Source organism: Salmo salar, chromosome ssa10 (assembly GCF_905237065.1).
Source record: "Salmo salar chromosome ssa10, Ssal_v3.1, whole genome shotgun sequence".
NCBI classification, from domain to species: domain Eukaryota; kingdom Metazoa; phylum Chordata; class Actinopteri; order Salmoniformes; family Salmonidae; genus Salmo; species Salmo salar.
The window spans coordinates 66,499,946-66,521,742 of record NC_059451.1 but is presented as its reverse complement, the minus strand read 5'-3'; the positions used below and the strand labels follow the sequence as shown (position 1 = coordinate 66,521,742).

The following is a 21,797-nucleotide window of genomic DNA, read 5'->3' as shown; positions in this document are numbered from 1 at the left end:
AGAAATGTTTGGGTACCTTTCTCCAGATCTGTGCCCCAACACAATCCTGTCTCAGAGCTCTATGGACAATTCCTTCAACTCATGGGTTGGTTTTTGCTCTGACATGCACTGTCAATTGTGGGGCCTTATATAGACAGGTGTGTGCATTTCCAAATCGTGTCCAATCAATTGAATTGACCAAAGGTGGACTCCAATCAAGTTGTAGAAACATCTCAAGGATGATCGATGGAAACAGGATGCACCTGAGCTCAATTTTGAGTCACAAAGCAAAGGGTCGGAATACTTACGTAAATAAGTTATGTTTTTATATGTTATAAATTTGCTTTGTAATTATGGGTTAATGTGTGTAGATTGATGATGAAAAAATGTAATGATATCAATTTTAGAATAAGGCTGTAACGTAACAAAATGCGGAAAAAGTAAAGGGGTCTGAGTAGTTTCCGAATGCAATGTAAATAAACTCAGCAAAAATAGAAACGTCCCTTTTTCAGGACCCTGTCTTTCAAAGATAATTCATAAAAATCCAAATAACTTTACAGATCTTCAATGTAAAGGGTTTAACCTGTTTAGGATAGGGGGCAGTATTGACACGGCTGGATAAAAAACGTACCCGATTTAATCTGGTTACCACTCCTACCCAGTAACTAGAATATGCATATACTTATTACACATGGATAGAAAACACCCTAAAGTTTCTAAAACTGTTTGAATGGTGTCTGTGAGTATAACAGAACTCATTTGGCAGGCAAAAACCTGACAAAGTTTCAGGCAGGAAGTGGCCTGTATGACAAGGTGTCGTTCTTCTTGTCTCTGTTTATTGAAGAGTGAGGACCTTAGCTGTCCCGTGACACTTCCTACGGCTGCCATAGGGTCTCAGAAGGCGGCAAAAAGCTGAATCGTGGCTTTGCAGGCTCTGGCTGAAAAAAAGTAGCGCGTTTGGGTAGTGGCTGGTTACAGTACTGTGAGACTCAGGCTCGTGCCCGCGTCGACCGAAAGCTTTGTTTACTTTCCTCTGTTTAGCTAAAAGGAGATTCCCGGTCGGAATATTATCGCTTTTTTACGAGAAAAATGGCATAAAAATGGATTTTAAACAGCGGTTGACATGCGTCGAAGTACGGTAATGGAATATTTAGATTTTTTTTGTCACGAATTGCGCCATGCGCGCGACCCTGATTTACCATTTCAGATAGTGTCTGGGACGCACAAACAAAACGCCGCTATTCGGATATAACGATGGATTATTTTGGACCAAACCAACATTTGTTATTGAAGTAGCAGTCCTGGGAGTGCATTCTGACGAAGACAACAAAAGGTAATGAAACTTTTATAATAGTAAAGCTGATATTGGTGAGTGCTAAACTTGCCGGGTGTCTAAATAGCTAGCCCGTGATGCCTGGGCTATGTACTTAGAATATTGCAAAATGTGCTTTCACCAAAAAGCTATTTTAAAATCGGACATATCGAGTGCATAGAGGAGGTCTGTATTTATAATTCTTAAAATAATTGTTATGCTTTTTGTGAACGTTTATCGTGAGTAATTTAGTAAAATGTTAGCGAATTCCCCGGAAGTATGCTAGTTCTGAACGTCACATGCTAATGTAAAAAGCTGGTTTTTGATATAAATATGAACTTGATTGAACAAAACATGCATGTATTGTATAACATAATGTCCTAGGGTTGTCATCTGATGAAGATCATCAAAGGTTAGTGTTGCATTTAGCTGTCTTCTAGGTTTTTGTGACATTATATGCTAGCTTGAAAAATGGGTGTCTGATTATTTCTGGCTTGGTACTCTGCTGACATAATCTAATGTTTTGCTTTCGTTGTAAAGCCTTTTTGAAATCGGACAGTGTGGTTAGATAAAGGAGAGTCTTATCTTTGACCGAAAAGAATGAAATGATATAGATACTTTTGTACCTGTTTCCTCCAGCATCTTCACAAGGTCCTTTGCTGTTGTGTGAAAAGTGCAAATAAATCCCAGAACCAAAGTACGTTCATCTCTAGGAGACAGAACGCGTCTCCTTCCTGAGCGGTATGACGGTTGAGTGGTCCCGTGGTGTTTATACTTGCGTACTATTGTTTGTAAAATGAACAGATGTACAGATGAACATGGTACCTTCAGGCATTTGGAAATTGTTCCCATGGATGAACCAGACTTGTGGAGGTCTACAATTTCTTTTCTGATGTCTTGGCTGATATCTTTTGATTTTCCCATGATGTCAAGCAAAGAGGCACTGAGTTTGAAGGTAGGCCTTGAAATACATCCACAGGTACACCTCCAATTGACTCAAATGATGTCAATTAGCCTATCAGAAGCTTCTAAAGCCATGACATCATTTTCTGGAATTTTCAAAGCCATTTAAAGGCACAGTCAACTTAGTGTATGTAAACTTCTGACCCACTGGAATTGTGATACAGTGAATTATAAGTGAAATAATCTGTCTGTAAACAATTGCTGGAAAAATTACTTGTGTCATGCACAAAGTAGATGTCCTAACCTACTTGCCAAAACTATAGTTTTTCAACAAGAAATTTGTGGAGTGGTTGAAAAACCAGTTTTTATATATATATATATATATATATATATATATATATATCAATAATGACTAGCTCAAGAATAAGAATAAGTGAAAATTGTCATCTTATCCAATGGATTCTGTAAATTTTCTGATAAAAAATGGAAGTTGCAAAAACATAAGTTTGCACCCCCTATTTTAATTTGCTCTATGGCTCAGGTGGCCAAGTGTAGGCTATGGCGAAAAGCTGTTTGACTCACGAAGAGGTAGATATTTACAGGCGTTTCTGATTAATAAACATGCTGGTGGGTGATAACATTCAAAGAAAACCCAGCCCTGAAAAGAAATGTAGACCACAAAGTATTAGCACGTCATATCAAAGGGAAACACAAGGCATTGACATAAAAATAAATCAGAAGTCCCCACTTCAAGCCCAAATACACTGAACAAAAATATAAATGCAACATGTAAAGTGTTGATCCCATGTTTTATGAGCTGAAATAAAATATCCCAGAAATGTTCCATATGCACAAAAAGCTGATTTCTCTCAAATGTTGTCTACAAATTTGTTTACATCCCTGTTAGTGAGCATTTCTCCTATGCCAAGATAATCCATCGACCTGACAGGAGTGGCATATGAAGAAGCTGATGAAAAGCCATGATCATTACACAGGTGAACCTTGTACTGGGGACAATAAAAGGCCACCTTAAAATGTGCAGTTTTGTCACAGATGTCACAAGTTTTGAGAGAGCGTGCAGTAGGCATACTGACTGCAGGAATGTCCACCAGAGCTGTTGCCAGAGAATTGAATGTTCATTTCTCTACCATAAGCTGCCTCCAACATCATTTTAGAGAATTTGGCAGTATGTCCAACCGGCCTCACAACTGCAGACCACGTGTAACCACGCCAGCCTAGGACCTCCACATCCAGCTTCTTCACCGTGCTGAGGAGTATTTCTGTCTGTAATAAAGCCCTTTTGTGGGTAAAAACTAATTCTGATTGGCTGGGCCTGGCTCCCCAGTGGGTGGGCCTATGCCCTCCCGTGTGGCTCAGTTGGTAGAGCATGGTGTTTGCAACGCCAGGGTTGTGGGTTCAATTCCCACGGGGGACCAGTATGGGAAAAAAAATGTATGAAATATATGAAATGTATGCATTCACTACTATAAGTCGCTCTGGATAAGAGCGTCTGCTAAATTACTAAAATATAAATGTAAGGCCAACCAATGGCTGCAACCCTGCCCAGTCATGTGATATCCATAGATTAGGCCTAATGAATTTATTTAAATTTCCTTATACAAACTCTAACTCAGTAAAACTTTGAAATTGTTGCATTTTGCGTTTATATTTTTGTTCAGTATATATCATACTTTGACTAAAATGATGACTTAATGACTTCAATTATTTTCCAACATCATGGGTAATCTCTGGGCATCATCTTGTGCTACTCTAAACCACATCAGGCAACCACTTTTGAGGTCTTGGAAAAATATCTGCTGTATCTGCCGTTTAATTCAATTGTACACCAGCAAGAGCCCATTTACTTGGCTAGCTTTGTTTCTGTACTGTACAATGTACAGTATTGTACATATGATGGCAGAGTTTGCAAAAACAAATGACCACCCGTTTGATAGGCTATAAATCTTAATAAAAAAAAAAATTGAATTGGGAAGGTTTTTTTGGGGAATGTCTTAGAAATGACTGTTTTGGCATGCTAACTGGCTACAGAACACACACGGGCACACACAAACAGGCCTTACTTCCTCAGAAAGTTGCAGGAAATACAAATCACTGATTTCTTTTTATGAATTATGCAGAACGAGTTACATTTAAATACCCTACCACTGTTGTTCGTCTGTGAGCTGCACCACATGAAAACCAATTGTTTGAGCTGTGCGCTCTTACTGCCTGACCAATGATATTCTTCTCAAACTAAGCTATGAGTGCGGTGCGTGTGTAACACACATTATGTAACACACACATTATTTCACCTTTATTTAACTAGGCAAGTCAGTTAAGAACAAATTCTTTATTTACAATGACCGCCTACCCCCCTGGCCAAACCCTTCCCTAACCCGGACGACGCTGGGCAATTGTGCGCCGTCCTATGGGACTCCCGATCACGGCCGGTTGTGACACAGCCTGGGAATGAATCAGGGTCTGTAGTGACGCCTCTAGCGCTGCAATGCAGTGCCTTAGACCGCTGTGCCACTAGGGACATAGTAAGGTGTATGTTGATCGGCTACTGCTGCCACAATTGCCCCTTTTCTCCCTCCCTCCTCTCCATCTCTGCTAGGGATTTCTGAGATTTTTGATATGTAAAAAAATCTTAAGCTAACAAATGGTACGCTTTTTGGCTTTTTTCTAACAAGGGGTATGGCCTACCCCAATGCACCCTCTCAATTCGAGCCCTGCATGTAGGAGTGTGTTTCAAAGAGCACTCATTTTTGGACAAGTCTGAGAGTGAGCTACCTGCATCTCTGCTATGTATTTACCTGTGTGTGTGTGTGTGTGTGTGTGTGTGTGTGTGTGTGTGTGTGTGTGTGTTGTGTGTGTGTATATATACACGTGTTTTTGCACTCTCTCTTACTTAAGCTGTCTGGGTTCACAGTCCAGGCCTGGGAGGAGCTGTCTGGCGGTCTGTCTGACATCATCGCTGTCCACCAATAGGCTGCGGCGGTGCTCAGCGTGCACAATGGCCACTCGCATCCACTCCATCAGGGGCGGCAGCAGCAGGAAGGGCCTATGGAAGACACAGAATGGTGTTACAGAACAATTCACACCCCATCAATACCTGTATCCTTCAGAAAGGGGCTATGGAGAGAGAATTCCCTATTCCCTATTTAGTGCAGTAATTTTGACCAGGACCCATAGTGCTCAGTGATAGGGTGCAATTTGGAGCGCGTGTTATTATATAGCTCCCTTATAATGTAATATCTTCTATTTTGCCCCAAATATAAGCTCCAGGAAGAACCAGTTATGGAAAGAAGGGCTTGTGTCCCAAATGTGTAAAACAGGGCTTGTGTCCCAAATAGCACCAATAGGACTCTGGTCAAAAGTAGTGCACTATTTAGGGAATAAGGTGCCATTTGGGACATAACGGGGGCTGGATGGGAAACCAATCTGTCCCAAATAACATCCTGTTTTGAAAGAGGAACTCCAACTTTCCAGTCTAAATATGCATTTACTAAATGTAGCAAGTGATTTAGGCACCCAGGAGAGTTCAGGGAGAGAGAAAAAGAGAGAGAGAGAGAGAGAGAGAGAGTCTGTTCTTTCCTTTTTGAGTATCTCTGGCTCAGACCTGAAGACCAGCATTCAGCAGGATGACATCTCCTGACCCTGAACACCACTTGTGTGTGTGTGTCTGTGTGTACATCCTTGTGTATCTTGACTGGAACGAATTGCAAAAATAACTGAAGTTGGAGACTTATATCTCATAACTTTAAGCATCAGCTATCTGAGCAGCTCACCGATCACTGCAGCTGTACACAGCCCATCTGTAAATAGCCCATCCAACTACCTACCTCATCCCGATATTGTTTTATTTACATTTGTTTTGTTCTTTTGAACACCAGTATTTCTACTTGCACATCATCATCTGCACATCTATCATTCCAGTGATCATTTGCTAAATTGTAATTACTTCGCTACTATGGCCTATTTATTGCCTTACCTTCTTACTCCATTTGAACACTGTATATAGATTTTTCTGTGTTGTTGTTTTTTGTTGCACTGCTTTGCTGTATCTTGGCCAGGTCGCAGTTGTAAATGAGAACTTGTTCTCAACTGGCCTACCTGGTTTAATAAAGGTGAAATAAAACATTAAAAAAAAAAAAAATCTTCCGCCTGCTAGCCATGTAATAGAGATGGAAGAGGTCAAGGGGGTGAGACCAGTATAGAACCAGAGTGTCATTGATTCCTGCCCTCTTCCTTCACCCCACCCTCTATTCAACCCCCCCCAAACCTGTACCTGTTAGCAACTACCAATTTCCCCCAAACCTTTTAAAATCCCACCGACGCCCTACCCCCTATTTCCTAATCACCTGCCCATCAATTGCCTACACACACTCACAGAACTTCCATCCCCCACCCTCAGCTCCCCCCTACCAAGCTAACCCATAGCTGCAACCCCAAACTTAAATTATTCAAACCCCCCAGCCCCCATCGGGGCCCCTGGCTGCCTCTCAACTGTCAGCCCTCGGTGACAGCAACAGAGACTTTCCCTGTTCTGTCACTATGTGAATGCACTGGAGCTTTATCAAATGTTCTCTCCCTCTTTCTGTCTCTGTCACTAGAGGATGATAAGACAACTGAATGACAGTATCAATGCTAGCCAACAATGCTAATGAAGTTTAAGAGTACTAACAATGACAACAATGTGAATGAGACCACCTTGGAGTTGCCTGCTGTGCCTCGCTCAGTCTCATACACAGAGTGTAGATGCATGAATGACACCACAGGTGTTCGGGTGCTCATTATCCACAGTCAATATACACTACGGAGACGGTGTGTGTGTTCGTGTGTCTCCAGGGCTTTGCTCAGAAAAACATCACAGCAGGAGTGTGTGTGATTGCAAAATCTTTAAAGATGAGGGAGACAGTGTTCAAAACACTCATTACTATCACTGTTGCTGCTTCACGCGATCAAAGAGTGCAATAAAACAATACAACTCCTCCTATATTGATGTTTTATTGTCACATACTCCGGATACATGCAGTTAAATGTGTTGTTTTACAAGGTCAGCCATAGTAGTACGGCGCCCCTGGAGCAAATTAGGGTTAAGTGTCCTTTCTCAAGGGCACTTCAAAAATATTTTTTCACCTTTACGGCTTTTCGAACCCTCTAACCACTAAGCTACGTGCCGCATATACTCCTATTATTTACTACTGGCTCTGTAATCCCATCTATATTTAAATATAACAGCAAACACAGACATTAATATACAAGAATCCAGATAGAGCAAGTAGTGATATTGTTGATGTGTTTGTGAGTGAGGGATGGAAGGAGGGAGTTAGGGAGGGAGAGAGAGAGAGATATTACCATACGACAGACCACATATTCACCCTGCACACCATAATTGACAAACAAACCAAAATAAAAGCAAAGTCTTCTCATGCTTTGTTGATTTCAAAAAAGCTTTTGACTCAACTTGGCATGAAGGTCTGGAATACAAATTGATGGAAAGAGGTGTTGGGGGAAAAAACCTACAAATTATAAAATGAACGTACACAAATAACAAGTGTGCAGTTAAAATTGGCAAAAATCTTGCAGATTTATTTCCACAGGGCCATGGGATAAAACAGGGATGCAGCTCGAGCCTAAACCTCTTCAACATATATATCAACAAATTAGCGAGGGCACTAGAACAGTCTGCAACACCCGGCCTCACCCTACTAGAATCTGAAGTCAAATTGTTTGCTAATGATCTGGTGCTTCTGTCACCAACCGAGGAGAGACTACAACAGCACCAAGATCTTCTGCACAGACACGGTCAGACCAGGGCCCTGACAGTGAATCTCAGTAAGACAAAAATAATGGTTTTCCAAAAAAGGTCCAGTTGCCAGGACCACAAATACAAATTCCATCTAGACACTGTTGCCCTGGATCACACAAAAAACTATACCTATCTCGGCCTAAACATCAGCACCACAGGTAACTTCCACAAAGCTGTGAACGAACTGAGAGACAAGACAAAAAGGGCCTTCCACGCCATCAAAAGGAACATAAAATGCAACATTCCAAATAGGATCTGGCTAAAAATACTTGAATCAGTTATAGAATCCATTTCCCTTTATGGTTGTGAGGTCTGGGGTCCACTCACCAACCAAAACGTCACAAAATGGGACAAACATCAAATTGAGACTGCATGCAGTACTCTGCAAAAACATCCTCAGTGTACAATGTAGAACACCAAATAATGCATGTAGAGCAGAATTAAGACGATTCCCGCTAATTATCAAAATCCAGAAAAGAGAAGTTAAATTCTAAAACCACCAAAAAGGAAGCAATTCACAAACCTGCCATACCAAAGCAATTACCTACAGAGAGATAAACTTAGAGAAGAGTTCCCTCAGCAAGCTGATGCTGGGGCTCTGTTCACAAACAAACCCCACAGAGCCCAAGGACAGCAACACAATTAGACCCAACTAAATCATGAGAAAACAAAAAGATAATTACTTGACACATTGAAAATAATTAACCAAGGAAACTGTGCAAACTGGAATGCTATTTGGCCCTAAACAGATATTACACAGTGGCAGAATACTTGACCACTGTGACTGACCCATAAATTAAGGAAAGCTTTGACTAGGGAAAGACTCAGTGAGCATAGCCTTGCTATTGAGAGGCCACTATAGCCTGTCATCTCTCGAGAGCCAGATCTGCCTATGTGCACACTGCCCACAAAATTATGTTGAAAATTAGCTGCACTTCCTAACCAAATGTATGACCATACTAGAGATACATATTTTCCTCAGATTACACAGACCAACAAATCATTTGAAAAATCTAATCCAATTTTGATAAAGTCAGATATCTATTATGTGAAATAGCACAGTGTGCAATCATAGCAGCAAGATGTATGACCTGTTGCCGCAAGAAAAGGGCAACCAGTGAACATAATTTTCCCTTTTGTCCTTGAACTACTTGGACATTGTTACAATATAATATAACAATATGCCTTAAAATAACATTAGAAAGGTCTCTATTCTTCAGAAACCTTTGGAGTGTAATGTTTACAGTTCATTTCTGATTGTTTATTTCACTTCTGTTTATTATCCATTTCACTTGCTTTGGCAATGTAAACATGTTTCCCATGCTAAAATACCTTTAAATTGAATTGAAAGAGAGAGAGATGCAAATAGATACAGATAGAATGTGATGATAGCATGAGGGAAGAGTACAGGGGGAGATAAAGGAGTGTGTGTGTGTCTGTTCGTCTGCTGTAGATCATTTTTCTCCAGTAATCCCAGTGACTTTTAGAAGACCATGCACACAGGTAAACAATCCTGCTACCAGACCACGCACGTGGTGCGCTCTCTTTTGCTCTCTCTACTGCCTGTCTCTGACCCCTGCCATGACAACAAAATTAAATCAGAATGCAAGCAACAACATTTGTTATAGCACTTGGGCTACAGTCAGCAAACATAGGGAGTTGAGACGATAGTTCCAATCTATGTACGTTGAAAATTGCTGTGCTTTATAACTCAAATTCCAAATTCTCACCTGTTAGTCCTCCCCCTGCTTAAACATGGGCGGTGCTCTCTCTCTCTTGCTTTCTCTATTGCCTGTCTCTGACTCCTGCCATGACAACGAAATGAAATCCAAATGTAGGAAATACATTTTTTGTTATAGCACTTGGGCTACAGTCAGCAAAGGTGAGTAGTTAACCTGTTATGGATAGGGGGCAGTATTTTCACAGCCGGATAAAAAACGTACCCGATTTAATCTGATTATTACTCCTGCCAAGAAACTAGGATATGCATATAATTATTAGCTTTGGATAGAAAACACTCCAAAGTTTCTAAAACTGTTTGAATGGTGTCTGAGTATAACAGAACTCATTTGGCAGGCCAAAACCTGAGAAGATTCTGTACAGGAAGTACCCTGTCTGACCATTTCTTGGCCTTCTTTGCCATCTCTATCCATTACAGAGGATCTCTGCTGTTACGTGACACTTCCTACGGCTCCCATGGACTCTCAGAAGGCGGCAAAAAGCTGAATCGTGGCTTTGCAGGCTCTGGTTGAAACAAAGTAGCGCGTTTGGGTAGCGGCTGGTTACAGTACTGTGAGACTCAGGCTCGTGCCCGCGTCGACAGAATGCTTTGTTTTCTTTCCTCTGTTTACCTAAACGCAGATTCCCGGTCGGAATATTATCGCTTTTTTACGAGTAAAATTGCATAAAAATTGATTTTAAACAGCGGTTGACATGCTTCGAAGTACGGTAATGGAATATTTAGAAATCTTTTGTCACGAATTGCGCCATGCTCGTGACCCTTATTTACACTTCGGATAGTGTCTAGAACGCACGAACAAAACGCCGCTATTTGGATATAACGATGGATTATTTTGGACCAAACCAACATTTGTTATTGAAGTAGCAGTCCTGGGAGTGCATTCTGACGAAGACAACAAAGGTAATCAAACTTTTGTAATAGTAAATCGGAGTTTGGTCAGGGCTAAACTTGGTCGGTGTCTAAATGGCTAGCCGTGATGGCTGGGCTATCTACTGAGAATATTGCAAAATGTGCTTACACCGAAAAGCTATTTTAAAATCGGACATATCGAGTGCATAGAGGAGTTCTGTATCTATAATTCTTAAAATAGTTATTTTTTTGTGAACGTTTATCGTGAGTAATTTAGTAAATTCACTGGATGTTTGCGGGGGGGTATGCTAGTTCTGAACGTCACATGCTAATGTAAAAAAGCTGGTTTTTGATATAAATATGAACTTGATTGAACAAAACATGCATGCATTGTATAACATAATGCCCTAGGGTTGTCATCTGATGAAGATCATCAAAGGTTAGTGCTGCATTTAGCTGTGGTTTTGTTTTTTGTGACATTATATGCTAGCTTGAAAAATGGGTGTCTGATTATTTCTGGCTGGGTACTCTGCTGACATAATGTAATGTTTTGCTTTCGCTGTAAAGCCTTTTTGAAATCGGACAGTGTGGTTAGCTTAACGAGAGTCTTGTCTTTAAAATGCTGTAAAATAGTCATATGTTTGAAAAATTGACGTTTTCGGATTTTAGAGGAGTTTGTATTTCGCGCCACGCCCATCATTGGATATTGGAGCAGGTGTTCCGCTAGCGGAACGTCTAGATGTAAGAGGTTAAACAGATAGAGAATTCTAACAAAAATTCTCAATTGATGACCTGTTCGTCCTCTCCCTGCCTAAACATGGGTGTTGCTCTCTCTCTCACTACCGCCATTATCATATGACCAAATACTATTATCATATGACAAAAATGGCTGGCCTTAACCATGATGGAGTTAGCTTATTAATATTAATTAGATTCTGCTTTTATTAGCTAAATCATTTATTTACTGGCTGGCAATATTTATAGCTAGCTAGCTGATTACATAAACTTAGCAAAAAAAGAAAATGTCCCTTTTTCAGGACCCGTCTTTCAAACATAATTCATAAAAATCCAAATAACTTCACAGATCTTCATTGTAAAGGGTTTAAACACTGTTTCCCATGCTTGTTCAATGAACCATAAACAATTAATGAACATGCACCTGTGGAACAGTCGTTAAGACACTAACAGCTTACAGACGGTAGGCAATTAAGGTCACAGTTATGAAAGCTTAGGACACTAAAGAGGCCTTTCTACTGACTCTAAAAAACACCAAAAGAAAGATGCCCAGGGTCCCTGCTCATCTGCGTTAACTTGCCTTAGGCATGCTGCAAGGAGGCATGAGGACTGCAGATGTGGCCAGGGCAATAAATTGCAATGTCCATACTGTGAGACGCCTAAGACAGCGCTACAGGGAGACAGGACGGACAGCTTGATCATCTTCGCAGTGGCAGACCACGTGTAGCAACACCTGCACAGGATTGGTGCATCCGAACATCACACCTGAGGGACAGGTACAGGATGGCAACAACAACTGCCTGACTTACACCAGGAATGCACAATCCCTCCATCAGTGCTCTGACTGTCCGCAATAGGCTGAGAGAGGCTGGACTGAGGGCTTCCAGGCCTGTTGTAAGGCACGTCCTCACCAGACATCAACGGCAACAACGTCGCCTATGGGCACAAACACACCGTCGCAGGACCAGACAGGACTGGCAAAAAGTGCTCTTCACTGACGAGTCACGGTTTTGTCTCACCAGGGGTGATGGTCGGATTCGCGATTATCGTCAAAGGAATGAGCGTTACACCGAAGCCTGTACTCTGGAGCGGGATCGATTTGGAGGTGGAGGTTCCGTCATGGTCTGGGGCGGTGTGTCACAGCATCATCGGACTGAGCTTGTTGTCATTGCAGGCAATCTCAACGCTGTGCGTTACAGGGAAGACATCCTCCTCCCTCATGTGGTACCCTTCGTGCAGGCTCATCCTGACATGACCATCCAGCATGACAATGCCACCAGCCATACTGCTCGTTCTGTGCGTGATTTCCTGCAATACAGGAACGTAAGTGTTCTGCCATGGCCAGCGAAGAGCCCAGATCTCAATCCCATTGAGCACGTCTGGGACCTGTTGTGTCGGAGGGTGAGGGCTAGGGCCATTCCCCCCCAGAAATGTCCATGAACTTGCAGGTGCCTTGGTGGAAGAGTGGGGTAACATCTCACAGCAAGAACTGGCAAATTTGGTGCAGTTCATGAGGAGGAGATGCACTGCAGTACTTAATGCAGCTGGTGGCCACACCAGATACTGACTGTTACTTTTGATTTTGACCCCTCCCTTTTGTTCAGGGACACATTATTCCATTTCTGTTAGTCACATGTCTGTGGAACTTGTTCAGTTTATGTCTCAATTGTTGAATCTTATGTTCATACAAATATTTACACATGTTAAGTTTGCTGAAAATAAACAGTTGACAGTGAGGGGACGTTTCTTTTTTTGCTAAGTTTAGTACCAGTCTATTATGAATTGTACAGTGTAGTTAGCTAGCTATGTAGCTATTCATCAATTTACTTACAGTCCTCTGCACTCCCAAAATTAATCTTATGTCATGCACTTTTCTCCTCTTTGGTGTTGGCACTTCTATTTTGGGCACTAGCTACTTTTTCACTAGGGTGAAAACTTGCTCACGGAGTGCTGCTCTTCTAAAAAAATTCCTGACAGCTAAAAATGCCCTATTTCTTCCATGTTCTGCATACTCACTACACATGTCATGCATTGAGCATGTTTGGGATGCTCTGGATCAACGTGTACGACAGAGTGTTCCAGTTCACGCCAATATACAGCAACTTCGCACTGACATTGAAGAGGAGTTGGATAACATTCCACAGGCCACAATCAACAGTATGATCCATTCAATGAGAAGGAAATCTGTAGCGCTGCATGAGGCAAATGGTGGTCACCCCAGATACTGACTGGTTTTCTGATGTACTCTCATACCTTAAAGGTATCTGTCGTCCCAGTCATGTGAAATCCATAGATTAGGGCCTTATGCATGTATTTCAAATTGACTGATTTCCTTAACTCTAACTCAGTAAAATCTTTTAAATTGTTGCATTTACATTTTTGTTCAGTATACAGTAGCTACCTCTCTTGAGCAAACACCACAAAGAGAAAGAGAGAGATCGCGGGTAGTGTGCGCTGCTGAACTGTTCCTGCAGACCAAAGCAATACATTGCAGACCGATGAAAAGGGAAAGAGGAGAGGAGAAATTGCGAGTTTCTCCTGTACTCCTTACATGCTGGGCTAAACTTTTTTTTCTCTTTACCATGAATGGTCCGACATAGGAGAAATTGCACATTTCTCCATTCTCCTTACAAGCTGGGCTAAACTCTTTTTCCCTTTACCATGAACGGGTGGGGGATCCAATCATAAAATGAGGAGCTGAGGAGCACTGTGGTGCAAAGCCACATAAAGCCAGTAGCTCCCTGACGCTTTACAATGGGGATTATTTTCCCAATCAATCAAACTCATCATGGTATATTATTGGGGGGGGGGGGGGTCAAATTGACTGTTTTTTATTGTTGTCTATCACTTGTTTTCTTTGGTGCAAATAAATAAACTGTGCATGTGTCTGTATCTATAATTGTCACCAGGATCACTCTACTCTGTGTCACTTTACTGCATATTAGTTATGACAGCACAAACAACACTCTGGCTCTCAGCCCAGAGCCGTTTCAAATAAAGCATTTTCATCTCCAATACTAAACACTCTTATTGATTCACCAAAAAGCTGCGCTCTAGATTAAACCAATCAGAAACCAGTTCCACATTCCCAGAGGTGCTATATAAAAGGAAAATAATCCCCCTATCCTGGTTTATTGAATGGTCTACTTAATTTACGGCCCTCTCGTATCTCAACAAGAGGCCTGAAATGGGACTCTCTCAGCAGCTTTAAGACAAGAATGGTGTGTGTGTGTGTGCACACGTTTGTCCTTGTATGCATGAGTGTGTGTGTGCGTGCATCGGTGTGTATACACTCCACTGCCAGTGACCCACACAGGAAATTAGACGGAGCGTGTCTGTCTGTATGTACCCCACCCATCATCACCCTCACAATCTGTCCCCATCACCATGTTACTCAACAACACACACACACAAGTCCCCAACCTTTCACAGTAACCGGTGTCCCCTCTGTCCATCAAAACCAGATGCCCGCTTTGGACTAAAACTAAATAACATGAAGGCTACTCCACCACTAATCCACTTGCCTCCAAACACTATCCCCCACACTAGTGTTGTCACAATACCAGATTTTCAACTTTGATACCGATACCAGGTTTAGTATCACAATACTCAATACCATCACGATACTTGATACCGAAATGAAACCACAAAAAATAAAAGGCATATTAGCTAAAAGTCACAGAATGGGATAAACTCAGATAAATTCAGTTACTGCTCTGTTCAATTATTGGGAATCTTTTGAGTTAAATATTTTTACATTTGACAATTTTTATGTGTATTTTTTAGAGACAGCCATGTATGCATTAATGAATAGATTATACAATCATACAATCAATTTGACTTCGCTTTTACCAATCTAACCAAAACAACATAATGGAAATAAGTTATTTGAATGGTAAATCTATTGATTAACTGGGTAAATCAAGATGTAGCCTAGGTCTATTCACAATACAGGTGAATGCATATTATTCAAAAGGATTGTGTGAATGCATTGAGTTATTTGAGCTTGTTTTAGCTGATTTCATGGGGCTACAAAATCCCTTCTATTTAGGACACGTTTTATTGGCAACTGCGAGGAGAACAATATCATTTTATTGAAGTGATCAACAACATTTGCATAGAATAAGCAATCTCTTCTTATATACAGTGGGGGAAAAAGTATTTGATCCCCTGCTGATTTTGTACATTTGCCCACTTACAAAGAAATGATCAGTCTATAATTTTAATAGTAGGTTTATTTGAACAGTGAGACAGAATAACAACAAAAAAATCCTGAAAAACGCATGTCAGAAATGTTATAAAATGATTTGCATTTTAAATAAGGAAAACAAGTATTTGACCCCTCTGCAAAACATGACTTAGTACTTGGTGGCAAAACCCTTGTTGGCAATCAGAGGTCAGACGTTTCTTGTAGTTGGCCACCAGGTTTGCACACATCTCAGGAGGGATTTTGTCCCACTCCTCTTTGCAGATCTTCTCCAAGTCCTTAAGGTTTCGAGGCTGACGTTTGGTAACTCGAACCTTCAGCTCCCTCCAAAGATTTTCTATGGGATTAAGGTCTGGAGACTGGCTAGGCCACTCCAGGACCTTAATGTGCTTCTTCTTGAGCCACTCCTTTGTTGCCTTGGCCGTGTGTTTTGGGTAATTGCCATGCTGGAATACCAATCCACGACCCATTTTCAATGCCCTGGCTGAGGGAAAGAGGTTTTCACCCAAGATTTGACGGTACATGGCCCCGTCCATCGTCCCTTTGATGCGTTGAAGTTGTCCTGTCCCCTGAGCAGAAAAACAACCCCAAAGCATAATGTTTCCACCTCCATGTTTGACGGTGGAGATGGTGTTCTTGGGGTCATAGGCAGCATTCCTCCTCCTCCAAACACGGCAAGTTGAGTTGATGTCAAAGAGCTCCATTTTGGTCTCATCTGACCACAACACTTTCACCAGTTGTCCTCTGAGTCATTCAGATGTTCATTGACAGACTTCATACGGGCATGTATATGTATTCTTGAGCAGGGGGACCTTGCGGGCGCTGCAGGATTTCAGTCCTTCACGGCGTAGTGTGTTACCAATTGTTTTCTTGGTGACTATGGTCCCAGCTGCCTTGAGATCATTGACAAGGTCCTCCCGTGTAGTTCTGGGCTGATTCCTCACCGTTCTCATGATCATTGCAACTCCACGAGGTGAGATCTTGCATGGAGCCCCAGGCCGAAGGAGATTGACAATTATTTTGTGTTTCTTCCATTTGTGAATAATCGCACCAAATGTCACCTTCTCACCAAGCTGCTTGGCGATGGTCTTGTAGCCCATTCCAGTCTTGTTTAGGTCTACAATCGTGTTCCTGACATCCTTGGAGAGCTCTTTGGTCTTGGCCATGGTGGAGAGTTTGGAATCTGATTGATTGATTGCTTTTGTGGACAGGTGTCTTTTTTACACGTAACAAGCTGCGGTTAGGAGCACTCCCTTTAAGAGTGTGCTCCTAATCTCAGCTCGTTTCCTGTATAAAAGACACCTGGGATCCAGAAATCTTTCTGATTGAGAGGGGTTCAAATACTTATTTCCCTCATTAAAATGCAAATTAATTTATAACATTTCTGACATGCGTTTTTCTGGATATTTTTGTTGTTATTCTGTCTCTCACTGTTCAAATAAACCTACCATTAAAATTATAGACTGATGCTTTCTTTGTCAGTGGGCAAACGTACAAAATCAGCAGGGGATCAAATACTTTTTTCCCCCCACTGTAAAAGTGTGCACTGTCTCTTTAAGAAAGAAATTACGTAATTTGCGAGGCAGAACGTGGCAGTGGAATCTGACTTTGTGGCTATGGAATTTTGTGGAAACCAGACGGGAGGCAAGGGAGACTAAAAGGTTAAGAGTTTTTGGTGGCGAGGGAGACTAAGTGATGTTTTTTTGACAAATCGGCAAATTTTGCGTTAAGGTTAGCATATTATCACAAACAAAGTACTAGGGTACTGAATTGATGTTTGCTTCAGTTGTAAGCTAGCAAGGAAAGGTAGCCTACAATTAAAACTGAAAGCTACCGGTATCATCTTGCTCTGTAAAGTGTTCTCGGCTGGTCGGCCATTGTTTTGGGAACAGTAATGAACAGTTTCAACATTTTTACATGCCGTGTTGCATTATTCAAGTGTGTTAGCTCCCCACTCATTCTGCACAGAAGTTAACACAGACTCTGGGCTCAGTTAAAACAGGCCTAAAGACCATTCTCTTTAGGATGGCTTTCTGTTGATAGATGTGCTCCTTGGTTTCCTAGTCCCTTGTAGCGTCACCTGTGTTCTTTTTGTCAGTTGCCATTTTTTTCCATTTGGTTTTAATTTAAAATGTTATGCACTTTGAGATTATTCTGTATAATGAAAAGTGCTTTAAAAATGTAATAAATTATGATTATTAATGACAATGCTGACAGCACTATGATTATTAACAAACCAGACAGCACAAGCAATGAATGAGGAACTGGAGCAGGCGCTGCTCTTCGCGCTATAAAGGATATGTGCAGGGGCGAAAATCTGATATACACTTTGGAGGGGACAATTACATGAAATTTTCTCAAGAGCAATTCCTGAGGGGGACACCAAAAGTAGTGCTGTAACACATAGCCTACATTGTAATATGGTAAATGTATATTGAGGAACCAAAGAAATAAGGTGTTTGCCGTACTCCTAACTACCGGTACCCAAAACTACACAACTAATCACAACAGCAAAACCATTGCCTTTAACAAATCTTAGTTCAGTCACCAGTTTAAGTTGAGAGTGGGGGTATCCATGGCATTTTCCAATTATGTTCCTATTTTACAAGTCAAAAAAATTGAGAACCTTTCATAATGTTGCCAAACAAAGACTCAACAAACTTACCTGAGACTCCCTGTCTCTGCCAGTCTGTCCCTGCATATCTGTCCCCAACTCTGCTGTCTGTGTGGCATCTGTTGCCTGCTCTGCCTAATGACATCATTGTGAAACATTTCCATTAGAATTTCATTTCTTTCTTATGAACATTTTATCAACTAGTCTTTGAGATATTAGGCTACTAGGGTTCTTACTATGCGTTTTGGTGTATTGAAAAATACTCTGATGTCCGTCTTTTATTTTTCTGCCATTTTTCTACCTGGCTGGCTGGCTGGCTACACACAGTGTGTAGGTTATTTACAGTAGGAGATGGGCTTCTATCATCTTCAATCATTCTATATGGGCTTCGATCTAAAAGGTAGCTAGCAAATGTGAAACGGATTAAAATGACAAGAGTTGACAGCTGTATGAGTTCACCATTTACACAACATATGCTGCAACCTTTTGTAATTTTAATAGTTTGTTTCATATTGGCTGGCTTCCAACAATAGCTGAATTTGCAAAGCTAGCGAGCACCAATTCAGTTTCAGTGGTGTTTGCTATAATCTTTGCTACCCGGGTTAAATAAAGGTGAAATTAAATAAATAAAATTTCCCTTGCGACAATTTAGCTTTTGCAACGAGACCATTAAATATATTTAAGACAATGGTAGATGAGAGTGTAGTTCTGTTCAGTTTGGACTTCAGTTTATCACTAACCTTATCACAGGGACTTTGAAGCACTAACTTACATCATCTGCATGCTGATTCCATCTTTGACGACGCCACATAAATGGAATAGGTACTAGCTAGCTTAATAGTTAATATTTGCGCGCTAGCTCTGCATATTCAGCTAGTGTGTGTGTGCGCGAGCGATTGACTGGATGAACCTCACGGCAGTTACGTTGCAAGCTAAGGAACTGGCAGTGGATCAAACCATTGTGAGGCAAAGGGCGGGGGGGTCGCAATCTTTTGAAACTTAAAAACGCGCTATTAAGTGTCTATAATCAGCACAATTGCTTTCATTGCGTATTATTAATATTATTTAAATTACATAGTTATGTTTTAGTGATATATTGGGGGGGACAAATCATATTTTTCCCAGGATGGGGGGGTCGTGTCCCCCCCGGGATTTCCGCCGATGGATATGTGCTGATAGACTTGATCCTCTCAAATCACATGAGACGCATTTGACAGAAGTTTTTTGTGTATCAAAAAAGTACCGAAGTTTCGGTATACCGTGCAGCACTACCCCCCCCCACACACACACACACACACTCTCCCACACAAAGCTGGTTTTGTACTAAAATCACAGATTACAAAAACTCTTGGAGACAGTAGAAGTTGACTTCGCATACACTTTTTAAACAAACATATACAGTGCATTCGGAAAGTATTCAGAACCTTTTGACTTTTTCAACCAAAACATTTAGTTACAGCCTTATTCTAAAATGGATTAAATAAAACATTTTCCTCATCAATCTACACACAATACCCGATAATGACAAAGCAAAAACAGGTTTATAGAATATTTTTTGCAAATGTGTTAAAAATAAAAAACTGAAATATCTTCACATAAGTATTCAGACCCTATGAGACTCGAAATTGAGCTCAGGTGCAGCCTGTTTTCATTGATCATCCTTGAGATGTTATTATAACTTGATTGGCGTCCACCTGTGGTAAATTCAATGGATTGGACATCATTTGGAAAGGCACACCCCTGTCTATATAAGGTCCCACAGTTGACAGCGCATGCCAGAGCAAAAACCAAGCCACGAGGCCGAAGAAATTGTCCATAGAGCTCCGAGACAGGATTGTGTAGAGGCACAGATCTGGAGAAGGATACCAACACACTTCTGCAGAATTGAAGGTCCTCAAGAACACAGTGGCCTCCATCATTCTTAAATGGAAGAAGCTTGGAACCACCAAGACTCTTCCTAGAGCTGGCCGCGCGAAGCAATCGGGGGAGAAGGGCCTTGGTCAGGGAGATGATCAAGAACCTGATGGTCACTCTGACAGAGCTCCAGAATTCCTCTGTAGCGATGGGAGAACCATCTAGAAGGACAACCATCTCCTCAGCTCTTCACTAATCAGGCCTTTACGGTAGAGTGGCCAGACGGAAGCCACTCCTCAGTAAAAGGCACATGACAGCCCGCTTGGAGTTTCCAAAGGCACCTAAAGGACTCTCAGACCATGAGAAACTAAATTCTCTGGTCTGATGAAACCAAGATTGAACTCTTTGGCCTGAATGCCAAGTGTCACGTCTAGTGGAAACCTGGCACCATCCCTACGGTGAAGCATGGTGGTGGCAGCATCATGCTGTGGGGATGTTTGGAGACTAGTCAGGATTGAGGGAAAGAGAGATCATTGATAAAAACCTGCTCCCGAGCGCTCAGGACCTCAGACTGGGGCGAAGATTCACCTTCCAACAGGACAACGACCCTAAGCACACAGCCAAGACAACACAGAAGTGGCTTTGGGACAAGTCTCTGTATGTCCTTGTGTGGCACAGCCAGAGCCTGGACTTGAACCCGATCAAACATCTCTGGAGAAACTTGAAAATAGCTGTGCAGGGACGCTCCCCATACAACCTGACAGAGCTTGAGAGGATCTGCAGAGAAGAATGGGAGAAACTCCCCAAATACAGGTGCGCCAAGCATGTAGTGTCATACCCAAGACTAGGGGCTGTAATCACTGCCAAAGGTGCTTCAATGAAGTACTGAGTAAAGGGTCTGAATACTTATGTAAATGTGATGTTTAATTTTGTATTTTTTTTTTTATTACATTTTCAGAAATATATAAAAACCTCTTTTCGCTTTGTCATTATGGGGTAGATTAATGAAGGAAAAAAATATTTAATACATTTTAGAATTAGGCTGTATTGTAACAAAATGTGGAAAACCTCAAGAGGTCTGACTACTTTCCGAATGCACTGTATATCCATTATCAGTGTATTTTACATTGTAATAAAGCCAATGCAGGCTTATCACAGTAAGGTGTGTGCACCCTAACCCCTGACTCCTCATCCTACCCCTCAACGGCTGATCTTAGATCAGGGATTTAGAGCCAATGAGATGTAAATACAAACAAGCTAGACAGAGTTTAACTGACCTCTGATTTGTACACAGCACGTGTCTGGACTCATGTAGATCTGGGTCCATTACAACTACAACAGATCTGATAGCAATCTAATAACGAGAGAGACTCAGACCTTGGGATTAATCATATTAAGTTGCCCTCAATCACAGATCTACGATCAGATTACCTTGCTTCCACACATAAATGTAAACATTACAAAATTGAAAATATCTGAGGGGCAAAAAAAAAAAAAAAAAAGGGTGTAGGGGCAACTTTATCTCCCCACTTTTTATCATCACTACACATTGTCCAATTAGACAGCCACTTTTTACAGCTAGAGCGTGTGTGTGCGTGTGTGTCTGCGTGTGTGTGTGTGTATGTGTTTAGGGTGGTCTGGGGAGTCGAATTACTCATGCTTTGGAAGCAGAAATTGTTGGTTTGGGAAGGGAGAGGAGAGGTAAGGAAAGGGTAAAGTAAATTGGTCATGAACATCTCTCACTGATGAAAGTTGTTGTTTACATTAACTGTATTTAGTGGGATGACT

At 41.4% G+C, this 21,797-nt stretch overlaps 1 protein-coding gene across 2 annotated transcripts in view; it reads right to left on the bottom strand.

Moving 5' to 3' along the window:
- abtb2b (ankyrin repeat and BTB (POZ) domain containing 2b) overlaps positions 1 to 21,797 on the bottom strand; it is a 173,293-nt gene that overhangs the window by 21,707 nt on the left and 129,789 nt on the right. For both annotated transcript variants that reach the window (XM_014123879.2, XM_014123880.2), the window contains one exon: positions 5,106 to 5,258. In XM_014123879.2, coding sequence (XP_013979354.2) covers positions 5,106 to 5,258 — 153 coding nt within the window. The remainder of the gene's footprint in view (positions 1 to 5,105; positions 5,259 to 21,797) is intronic.